Below are 12,267 nucleotides of genomic sequence, written 5' to 3' on the forward strand. Positions count from 1 at the left end.
TTGTCTAGATGCAAGGTAGGGCTGACAACACCTGGCTCAGGTACAAACTAGACTTGTCTAGATGCAAGGTAGGGAGGGATAAAAAAACCCTGAGGCCTACTACCCCCCAACACACACACACACACACACACACACACACACACACACACACACACACACACACAAACCGTTTTTGTAAACCAAAGGGTTGAAGACAGAGATGGAACGACAAAGCTGAGACAGAGAAATGCAGATGATGAAGAAAAAAAATAAAGAGTGGTTTTGGAATGTGATAGCAGCTCATCAAGCTCAGATGCAGCGCTGTAGGGATGAAGGGGTTGGCAGCTGTAGTTTCAAGTCAAGGCTGACTGGCCACTAGTTTACACCTCTGTTTTAAAAAACACTGATGTTCCTCTAATCTAAATCTGAGCTCAGTGGGGTTTCATCACAGAGATGCCACTGTTCAGCTACCGCAACGTAGACATTCACTCTCACCCACTTCCTGTTCATGCCCGCCCGCTCGCACACACACACACACACACACACACACACACACACACACACACACAAACACACACACACACCCCTACATGTTTCTCTAAGTCTCAAAATTTTACTTTTGCTGTTGAGTCTCCTTCTCCTCTCCCAAAGGGATGTATGAGGATGAAAATCAGACGTAGCCCACTGTACTTGCCTTTCTTTTAAAGAGTAGGTGCTACTGGGGAGGCAGTCAGCAGCAGCATGCACAGACTCTGCTTTCTGCCACCAAACCCGTTATCCATCATCAGACTAACACACACTTACTGTAAAAGCACACACACACACACACACACACACACACACACACACTCTGTGCCAACCAGGACGCGTTGTGCGATGGTGTTCATGTGTAGCACAGTTTCCTCTCCTGCTCTGTTTTAATTTCATTTTGAAACTCCCTTGGTCAGTATGTCACATGTTTGGAACTGGAAATCACTGTTAAGCCTTAATTCCCATTTTCATCTTTCACTTACCCTTAAGGTCACCATAAGGTCATAAACCTGCCCTATGAAAAACTCAGCAGTCTTTCAACAACCACCTAAATCCATTAATAATTCTCTGACAGCCATGACAATTACTAACTAATATGATAATTCAGATAGGATTATGTGTGTATTCATAAACTATCTCCACACATACAGGTTATTATTAATATATTTGAATATGAGTGAATATGGGTGAAATGTGTATGTGATCCATAAATTTGTTCGCAAATCCAGGCCACCAACACGTAGTAGTGAGAATCTGTCCGACAAAAATATAGCCAGCTACAAGGATGATGGAGCATCTATATTCATAGATGTGGATTTAATCAGTTGGTCAATCAAAATCATAAAATAATTTAGGATTATTTATGCTGTGCGCATTTAAATGACAAAAATACGAAATGAATTATAAAGGTAGCGTATGATATGACAGGTCTTTATTGTTTAAAAGGTGTCTGCAAACGCACATATACCACAGTGGTTTAAAAAGGGTCAAATGTTCATCAAATGTGGGGTTAAAACAATAGAAATTTAGCACGCTATCCAGTAAATGGGAAAAGTGTGTAAGGAACGGTAATTTCACACTACAAGCCTGCGTGCATTTTAAATATGAAAGCAGGCTCGTGCAAAATGTCCAGCATCCCGTGGACGAGGTACGGAGGTCCCTCGGGTCAGAACTGAACAGAAATGAATCCCGTTCCAATACTCATGGGACACCGGGAGATGACTTGAGCGACTCTGACCACTGCCGCCGTGCGCGCCACATGCCCGTGTGTGTGTGTGTGTGTGTGTGCGCGCGTGTGTCAGTGTGTGTGAAAGCCACCACTAGTCGCCCCCAGTGCTCTTCAGTCTCCACTCTCCCTTCTCACCGCAGATTGAACGTCACGTCCGCACTTGAACTTGAGTTTTCTCCCATTGTAGAAGCCAGAGAGCCGCACAGAGCCGCACAGAGCCGCACACAGTCCGGGGATGCGGGACTCTGCAGACAGCACAAAGAGAAAGGAGGGTGGCAGTCTGTCCTCAAACCAGCACTGGGCTTTGACTTAAAGAGTTAAAGTCTAACCTGCCCGCCTAACTGGCACTGCCAGTGCAACAGAAGAAGTGCCCACCACTTGGCGACACACCGAGAAGTACCGAGAAGGAAATTGGATTCCTATTTTACACACTTTCAGACGTTAATTGGCGTCATTTCACCTGCGTTCTCCGGACAGGGACGTGCGGTGTCCAGGGTGGCCGGAGAGTGGACACAGGTAGTGACTGTCCATCAGGAGGTGAACGCCGACCTCTCGCATCTTGCCGCGTCTCTCCTCCACTCCACTTCACTCCACTCCGTTCTCCGCTGTCCTCTGACAGATGGTGTGAAAGGCAGAGCCGGACTAACCTCCTCCCTCATCACCAGAAGGGAGGCGCGCAACCACTTTGGCACCGAACTCCGACCGACCGACCGCCCGGCCGCCCAGCGCTGCGCCTGGTCGGTCACCGCAGAGCACAGGAGCCGCTGTTCGCTGGAGGGAGATCCATTGCACAGGGGTCAGTTCGAGGGCCACATCTGGGGCCGGTGCAGAGCGGTCAGTTTGGGGTGGCAGGCGTGCGGTCGGTTTTGGGGGCAGTTTGCGGCCGGTATACAGGAGCAGCAGGAGGAGAGCCGACCCTTCCAACACCGCTCTCCGGGCAATGCCAGTGTAAATGCCACGGCGATGTCCCGACGCAAGCAAGGGAACCCACAGCACCTGTCCCAGAGAGAAATAACATGTAAGTATACCTGCAAAAATTCACAGCATAGAGTTAGCTTCACCCTTTTTCCTCTCCGCTGTCATTCTAAGAAGTTGAGTGGATTTTTTCCACATGGATGATCGGTGCGTAAAAATGAACATTTTCAGACTTTGAGCTTAAAGTTTTTCGAAGTGCGTCCCAAAAGCCAATTCTTTCCTCTACTGGTTTACTGACTAAAATAGGCTAGATAAAGGCCCTAGTTTACTTAACTGATTATTACGGTCTATAAATAGCAAGTTATTATAAGAGCAAATTTACACATCGAGCAGAGAGAGTAGAAAAGTCTTTGGCTGCGTGTTTGACTTTTCCTCACGGAGAAGGCAGAGATCCGTCCTGTAGTTAACTGAGACACGACTTCTTTATTTTTCCGCTTTTTGTTTTAATTAGATTATAAGCAGCGCTGTCATTAAGGACAACATTACACTTCATTTTTAATTGGCAATAAAAACACACTTTTAACTTCAGCAATTTAAATCAGTGAATACTTTCTTTAGGCACTTATATAAGCGGATATCGTTTCCGCATAATATAACCACCAACTCTCTTACATTCATATTAGATGAACACACACAAATAAGTCAGTTATGATTTGGAGTATTTCATTCTAACAAATTCTTTTCATCGTTTTTCTTTGAGAAAATCGTCGATGCCTTAATTTTAACCTAACAGACATCTATTAAAGTGAATTATTGTAGACAGCTGTCGAACAAGAAAATGTTGAAATCAAAGAAATCAAGCAGATGATATTGTTCTGTCTTCTTGCACCGTACCGACGCCACAGAGTGCCTCCGCTTTAACACGTCCACTTTATTTTCTTTCTCTGCAGGTTATTGAATCTTTGATAGACACATTACTGCATCGTGCCAGTCTCTCTGTATTCACTTTAATTAGTTAGTCTCGCTCATGATGTTTTTCTGCTGCACGGATGCAAAGCTTATACTTTGTAATATTAATGCTCGGTTTGGATTATTTAATACTCTGCACGCCTTGGCAGCGAAAAATTCCAGGGTTTCCCCCACTGCACTTTTATGCAGAATACAGCAGCCTAAGTGACGGTGTTTAAGGGCAAACACGTTAAAACGAAGTCGTTCTATTTATGTGGAAGATGAATACGATCTTAAATGCGTTTATTTGTGGGAAGGTGAAGTGAGGAAATGTGATGTTTCAGAAAGATACGATCCACTTTTTTGTCCAACTTAAATTACACAAATGGCTCGAAGAGGAAACGCATCGCTCTTCCTCTTTACTTTACGCAAAGATTTGATCGTTTGGCGCTGTCACTTTGGCCGCTAAACTTACAGCAGCGAAATGTTTTTCTGGCCTCGTATCAGTTATTCAGCTGATGTGGCTGCAGCGTGCAGGCTGATGTGTCCTGACAGGAGCAGCAGACTTTAATGCACTACTTTATCTGCTGTTAGCACAAAATATCAGAGAGGGACACTTAGTGAGCTAAATCCAACTAAAAGCAACTGTTACTGATCGACAGATTAGCATGAATGAGTCTAAGGAGGAAGTGGAGATAAAGTTCTTTTAAGATGCTGCTCAGTATCATAATGTTACATTGGTGAATATTACTAGTTTCTTTCCTCTAGCTGGAGGTTATTTGGGGAGAGTTGTATGAAGCCTTCCATCAGATCTCTTACACTACAGTGTATCGCTGTGCACTTCAGTGCTTGTTGCGTATAACACCCATATTTACAGTAGAGACTTAGCACGCTGAGCGTCCTTACTCAGGTTCTGGGCCATGCTGCCTGGTTCCCTCCTCTGCTGTGAGGCCTGGCCTTCCAGCATCGCACCGCCAACCCACACAGCCATAAACAGAGGCACACACACACACCTAAAGACAATGTATGTGGCTTAGATGTCAAATCATCTCCTGACAAGTAGAGATTTGATTGCTTAACACAACTACAACTTGTGTGTGGCAGCTCGTACATAGGCCTGCAATATGTCTTTGGTTACCTTTAGAAATGGGTCATATTGTGCACGCTGCATGCTTTGCTGTGACATCAGCTTCTGCAGCATAGAGCCCAGTATATATATTCTAATAGACAGACAGATGGATAGTCTAGCAATGTGGAAAGATGAGTGTTGTGCTCTCATCTTTCCACATTGAAGGCTAATAAAAGAGCTTCATGTCTGTATTGTAATCAAGCTGCTTTAAACTTACTTTGTGTGTGCTCATGTGTGTGTCTGAAGTGTAAAATGTAGTTTGGTAGTTGTGTCCACAGAGCAGGTCTGACCCGTCTGTCTGTCTGACTGACTGATTTATTACTATTCAGGCTACAGCATGGTGCTGTACATTCCATAATTTATGTGTAAGAAATGCTTGCTGATTTAACATGCTTAAGTACACACACACACACACACACATATGCAAATGCAGATGTGAATCCCCCTCACCAAAATACACATAATTCTTCTCAAGCTGTCAGGTGATAAAATCCATCTGACCTGTGTTTTAATTGGAGTATTTTTTAATTTGAATTTCACAACACGATAGATCACACAGTCCAAAATATTACACTGTGCATGAATTATAGTTTTCAGAGGAAGAAGAACAAGAGTTGCTCCACCTCTTTTGTCGTTCAGTATCTTCCAGACAAGAAGCATTAGGAAAGGTGAGACAGATTTTCTGGAGGTTAAATCGCTTATTTTTTAAGATGCAGTTTGGCAAGGCCTCCGTCATAATGCAACATTCTTACACTTAGTGCTTAGTGCTTAGTGTACTTTGTGCATGTATAGGTCCTGTTTGTGCATGTGTGTGTCTTTCGGACCTGTGTGTAATTGACAGCAAGAGTGAAAAAATTGAATTTCCCCTCAGGGGGATTAATAAAGTATATAAAATAAATAAATAAATAAATAAAATAAAAATAAAATATTAGGACTATTGAATCCCCATTTTGCACAATTACCAGATTATTCTCTAATGCATCTGCTTCACTTTGTTTTCATTAGAACAGATGTGAAAAGAGAAATAAAAAAGGTTCATGGTTCTGACCTGGAATCAACTGTTCAGTGTACTCAATAAATGTAATGAAACCACCTGTCCCCGGAGACACATGTGGGAAAGATTAATTGGGGAAAATGTATATATTTTTTGTTTGTCAGGCAGATTTGTTGTGTGTTTTGGTGTCACCACACCGAGACAGTTTACACCCGAAAGTGCAGACGTGCCTTCTGCTTCTCATTCACTGCAAATAACCCCAGCTTTCCTCCGAGAGGCTGATTTAGTGTGAAGAGACGCAAACAGGACGAGAGCTCCCATTGTAGCTGCAAACACACTCACACATTTGCACACACACACACACACACACACAAACACACAAGAAGAGAGAGAGCTGCGTGTAAATTGCAGTCGCCCACTTGAGATGCATGTTTCCCTTTGGCTTGTCAAATAGCCATGCACCCTGCTGGGGCTAAGTCTTTGTTACAGAGAGAAACACAAAGAGAAAGAGAACCTAGTAACTGTCTTTTATATGAACTGAAGCATTCTGTAAATTAGGTGCTTTAAAAAAGTCATAAATGAGTCTTATGAAGTGTCACAGCTGATTGTAATGAAGACATAATGATATTCTTAATAGTCATATTATTTATTATCTTCAATATATGCCCTCTATGGTTTTAGAGACCACACTGGTAACGCTTTAAAGGATCAGCTCACCCAAATAAAAAAAATACACTTTTTGTTGTGGACAGTTTTCATTCAAACTAAACGAATAGTCCGTATTCAAACTTTTGTCGCAGAGATCTGTGTATTATACCGTGTAACCAGGACACTGTTTCTGCAAAGACACACTGTTGTAAAAATGTTCAGTATCATTTTTAAATGCTGTGGGCACTACAGATTTAATTTGTAATTACCTCCACTGAACTCTTCAGGGTTTGTTTGTTTGTTTTTCTTAACCAGCGATGAAGAATCTAAATCATTTCAAATGCCTGAGGGCTCAACTGTAAAAATCAGATTTTTAGAAGACGCCTGATTCCAATTTTACTGTGTCAGTTTTATTTATATGTATGGCTGCATCAGGGAAAGTCATTTGTTGTCTTATTTTATCTGTGACATTACTGTTTCCTGTGCTGTTTAACAGCCAGTCAAAGTGCTTGATGCAAAGTGCTGCACAAAAAAGACAAAGCGCTGATTGATTTTATAGGTTTTTTAAGAAAAGATGGTAGTAAATGAGTGTGCACGGGACGATGGCTTCCAGTTCCCAAAGAGCATGCCTAAACCCATTTTGTGATCAGCAGGCTGTAAACACACTCACACACACACACGCACACACAGGCACACACACACACACACACACTGCTATAGCCTGCATACCAGAGTGTTGGTTTGCTGTCTGTCTGTCCACGCTTGCCCCCCCCCCTCCCACCCTTCTGCATTTTCCTATGCCTCTCTATTTCCTCTTCACTCTCTTTCCCCTTCAGTCTGTCTCTATGTCTCTCTCTCTCTCTTCCTGCTAGGGGGAGCTCTCAGGCTGTCAGTGCTGTGCTGGTTCTGCCAATGAGAAGGGTAGCAGAGTATCAACGTGTGTGTGTGTGTGTGTGTGTGTGTGTGTGTTAATCAGATGACATCAGCACTGAAAGACCACATTCACCTCTTAACTGTCAACACCTGCACACTCTGCACTTCACTGTCTCTGTCACACTTTTTATTTACACCATGGACTTTAATTTCATCACAGTGGCTGACATCTATAGCATTCAGTATAAATGTGTGTGTGTGCGTGCGTGCATGTGTGTGTTTGTGTGCGTATACACTGTAGTGTATTGACATAGTGGAGTTCTAGCTATATCACTGAACTGCATTTTTTCCTGTATATATCATATATTATATTATTTTTTGTCAGATATTGTGTGTATATTTTGCTTTTTACATATATCAGTTTGGTTTGAAGATATCAGATTTTTTCTTGTAGTTTAATTACATTTTGTAAACTGCTTTGATAATATTGTCTGCAGGTGATCTCTAGATAAATTAACCTATTATCCATTTGTCAGATGTTTATTACTGAGCCAAAAATCAAATCTTTTATACAACTGAAAAATGACTTAACGTACATTTAGAATTCAGGAGTGGAGTTTTTTTTTAAATTTTTTTTTATTTTGGGGGAGGGGGTCTGTATTTCTATCGAGCACTTCATTCCCTCCACAGCACCTCTCAGGCAGGTGGCTCTGTGCTCAGTCCTCCCTTCACTGGTCTGACCTGTATCACCTCATGTGATTCCAACTAATACTAAAACAAAATACTGAAACAAATGTTTAGAAAAAAAAACATATCCATATTTGTCTCTGATCCACATCTGATTGGCTTGACACAGTAATCCTGACTTCAATAAGAGTGGGGGATTTACCTCGTGATGAACTTGAATTAGCTTTGAGGTAAACAGGTTCTCATTTGAAATGAGGTCAAATCTGAAAGTAGGAGGCTGTCATAACGATGGAGCATTTATTCTCAAACGTAACAACTATTTCTGGTTGAATGTTAGGGCTTTTTAGTGGCTAGAACACCAACAATCTTCTGTTCTAGTTCAATGAATGATACTACAGAAGTAGTAAAATTTCTGTTTAGTAATGTACTGAGTACTCTTTCAGGTGTTTTTTCCTTTATTTTTAAATTGACAATAGCGAGGTGACAGGAAATAAGAGAAAGTGAAGAGACAATGTAAAACAAAGACTCAAAATGGCGATGCTGCCATTACAGGGTAGTGCCTTAAGTACTGACACCAACACAATGTCCCTATATTATGTACTTACATACATATGAAAAGTATGAGTTACGAAAGTAACACATTTTAGCAAATGTTGTAGGTTTCACATATTTTTTATAAAAGGGAACACTGACTAATGGCTCCAAAAGTAAAATTAAAAATTTTCAAATAATCTCAATCAGTATCACCAAAACACCACTCAGTACAGTGACCAGAGCATTTGTAATTTCTCAGTCTTAACTCTGAGATTATCAAAACTGACTTTGGATTAAAAAGCTACTTCCTGTTGAGACAGTGAACAGTTATACTGAAAGTGTTCTGAAGTCATGTCTTTAACAGTCTCTGTGGTGGCAGATCAGCTTGAGTTTAGAGTTTTTCATGTTCTTCTAATATTATCCTCATGTATGCACGGCATCATACTGTATGTGAGCAGTTTTATTTTGAAGCATTTGAAAGATTTCAGTAGACCATTGGAAACCAAGAAATTACTATGATAAAGCATTCAAATTCTAAATATAAAAGTTATATTTGCCAAAAACAGAGAGCAATTTTCACCTGCAAATCTCAGGTGGTAAAGCTCTGTATATACTAGTGCACGACACTGTTGTGTGGGCCAACATAGATGGTGTGCGAGCTTCAAGCATGCAGAGAGGCATTTATGCTTTATGCTTGTTCGTTGCAACATACTCTGAAACGCCAGGTGGTGTACAAACAAAATATCCTGTGGGGAAGCACAAAGTCAAAAAGTGTTACCAGAACAACGCTAACGGAAAAGTAGGCTGCCTGGCAACAGCAGTAAATGCAGATGTAACGCCAAACAGGGGCGGACTGGGACAAAAAATGGCCCTGCATCAGACCGGCCCACCACTTTCAATCACACAAGCATAAGTCCTATATGTATATTATATGATACCAAGGTGTAGGTTTCCTTAAACATTTGACGGGACACATATTAAAGAGGAGTTCTGGGGCTCTTCTTAGACACTTAATTTTCTTATGAAAAAAACAAAAAACAAACTATGTATACTCTGTTCTCTTCCTGCTGTAACATGTGTCACTCAGCCTCCTAACACACATACACACACAGACCTGCATTTATGAACAGGCATGACAACATCCATGTTACAAAGACTATCATGTTTTTTTGTCGAACTTCACATAGGCTTACATATTGATGCCGATTTGCGACCATAGTAACTCTCTCTTGCCTGCTCCACCTGCTCACAGAGAGAGAGAGAGAGAGAGAGAGAGAGAGAGAGAGAATTACTCTGAGCCGGCAACTTGCNAGAGAGAGAGAGAGAGAGAGAGAGAGAGAGAGAGAGAGAGAGAGAGAGAATTACTCTGAGCCGGCAACTTGCTAAAAGGGTGTGAAAAATCCAGGTTAAAAGTATTTTTCTGACCTGCAATTTCTCTGCGCCTCTATTGTATTTTGTATTGTTCATTTTGGCACATTTTTTGTTGCAGATGCTGTTTAATGATGGCACTGAGCCCAAAGGAGGAGGGGCTTAAAAACGTGATTGGGCCAGCCCACCGTCAATTAAGAAAATATACCAATAGGCTGGACTACCTGAATTACTGGCTCATCAGATAAAAAAATAAAATAAAAATAAAAATAACAGACAGCTGTGTCAGCCCACCGGGAAACTGCCAGATGGCCAGTTCACCTCTGCCACCAAACTTTGGATTTGTGTACTGTAATTATTGCTGTGCTTACCTTTAAATCAAAATAATTTTTATATGACTTACATACTTACTGTAAGTGTATGTATACGTCCGTGTGCATATGTAGTAGCCATCAGCTGAGGAAATGTTGAGGAGTGGTTGTGGCTTGGTGGGTGATGAATGACTGGTGTTACGTCTGTGTGTGTGCTGAGAGCTTGCAGCAATTCTGATGTGTGTGTGAATGTGCTGTGCAGTCTCAGCCACAAACAAAACTTTGAGGAAACAGCATTAAAAAAGTAGCAGTAAAGTGTAGTTTTTATAGTTTCTATCAAATCTTTTATTTTAGTCCAGACTCCGTCCACTCTCTCACACACACAGACACACACATCGCTGTCATTGGTCCTTGCTGGCGGAACCTTTTTCATTCTGGGAGAAATCTACAGGCTTTCGTCACATGAAATGTGGAAAGTCATGCTAGTAAAAAAAAAAAGTAAGATCATTAAAAAAATCTGGTGAGGAGAGGGGAAAACAAATACTTGAGAAGCAGCTTGCCGCTAATATGCTATCCCATTTGTGTGTGTGAATATTATCTGACGGTTGTGTGGAGAGTGTTAAGGGTCTAGATGGATTAACAGCACATTTACAGTGATAAGTGGTGACTAGAGGAAGCCAAACCCAAGAGACGGTAGCCTGCGCACAGAAAACTTATCCCTGACGACAGCAATTCAAAGCAGCACCTTTATAGCCTCAGCACGCGTCAAACATCATATTTTAACCCTCCAAATACCTGTTGAACTCCCCTTACTGCAGATACTGTAGATGGTTTGTGATACTGTAGATGGTTTGTGTTATTTTTGAGCTGTTCATTTTTAGACATTCCATTTCCTTTGATTTTTCTGTTCTGAAATCCTATTAGCGCTCTTGCCTGCCTCGCCTGTGCCTTATTAGGTAAATCAGGCCAAAGTGAGGCTTCTTCCTTTGCATTTGTCATTTGCATACACAGTGTCGACAGTGTCATCGGCATGAAGAAACCACAACCAAATGCACATTTAGTTTTTTGACGCAGTCTTTGAATATCTCCTGAAACTGGCTCTGGCTGTGAAAGTATTTACAGTATATTTATAAGAAATAGTCACATATACATCTCTGCATTTGAGTGTGAATCTAATTATATGTCTGTAGTTTCAAAAGAATCAGACCCTGTTCGAGTTGATCAGTGTGTCTTTACACACACAGGAAGTCAGCTTTGTATTTGAGGTTTGGCTATCATTTCTTTTATCATATTTTGATATTCATTTATCTCTGTGATGAAGTCAAGTTTGCATGGGTCAGTGTAACTGTCGAGTGTGTTTGTTCCAGGTCAGCTAACTGGCTTTATTCCCTCTTATGTTTATTACTAGAGAAATACACACTGCTGTAAATGGCTGTTCAGTGCAGTAGCGTAGGACAGATGGCTACAGCCTGCGGGCCAGCCACACACACACACACACACACACACACAATGTGTGTGTGTGTGTGTGCCCTGGATGTACACATGCACGTACAAACATGATATAACAGACGATGAATGTAGTAAAAACATGTAACACATACACACATGCAGAAGGAGCAATGCAGTTGGTGTGTGGAGATGTGGGCTGACAACGCTCAGACACTGTACACCTGCTCGCATGCGCGCGCACACACACACACACACACACACACACACACACACACACACCTGCTTCCTGTAGTCGTAGCAGAAAAAAAAATGATAGTAATGGAATAGTAAGCTTTAACCAAAGTAAGAGCCTACTTTTATACTACTACTCCATACTACTCATCTATCTATCTATCTATCTATCTGTCTGTCTGTCTGTCTGTCTGTCTGTCTATCTATCTATCTATCTATCTATCTATCTATCTATTTGTGATAATGCTGAAAATAATGTGCATAAGAATGATACAATTTATTGTATATTAGACTTAAATTTTCTTTAAAAAAATTCCTATAACTGGCACCCAGTAGAGCGTGCACCCTGTGCACTGTGCATAATCCCTGACCCTTTGCTGCACCCATGTCATCTCTCCACCTTTCACTCTTAAGCTCGCCTAACAAACAAATATATACATAT

General features: G+C 41.4%; 1 protein-coding gene across 1 annotated transcript in view; it reads left to right on the forward strand.

The window, feature by feature from the left end:
* Nucleotides 1-1,553: 1,553 nt before the first annotated feature.
* bcl11ba (BCL11 transcription factor B a) overlaps nucleotides 1,554-12,267 on the forward strand; it is a 75,001-nt gene continuing 64,287 nt past the window's right edge. Inside the window, exon 1 of the mRNA XM_050061949.1 lies at nucleotides 1,554-2,756. Within this exon, the coding sequence (XP_049917906.1) occupies nucleotides 2,702-2,756 (55 nt within the window). The 5' untranslated portion in view covers nucleotides 1,554-2,701. The remainder of the gene's footprint in view (nucleotides 2,757-12,267) is intronic.

This window comes from Epinephelus moara, chromosome 14, assembly GCF_006386435.1.
Source record: "Epinephelus moara isolate mb chromosome 14, YSFRI_EMoa_1.0, whole genome shotgun sequence".
NCBI lineage: Eukaryota > Metazoa > Chordata > Actinopteri > Perciformes > Serranidae > Epinephelus > Epinephelus moara.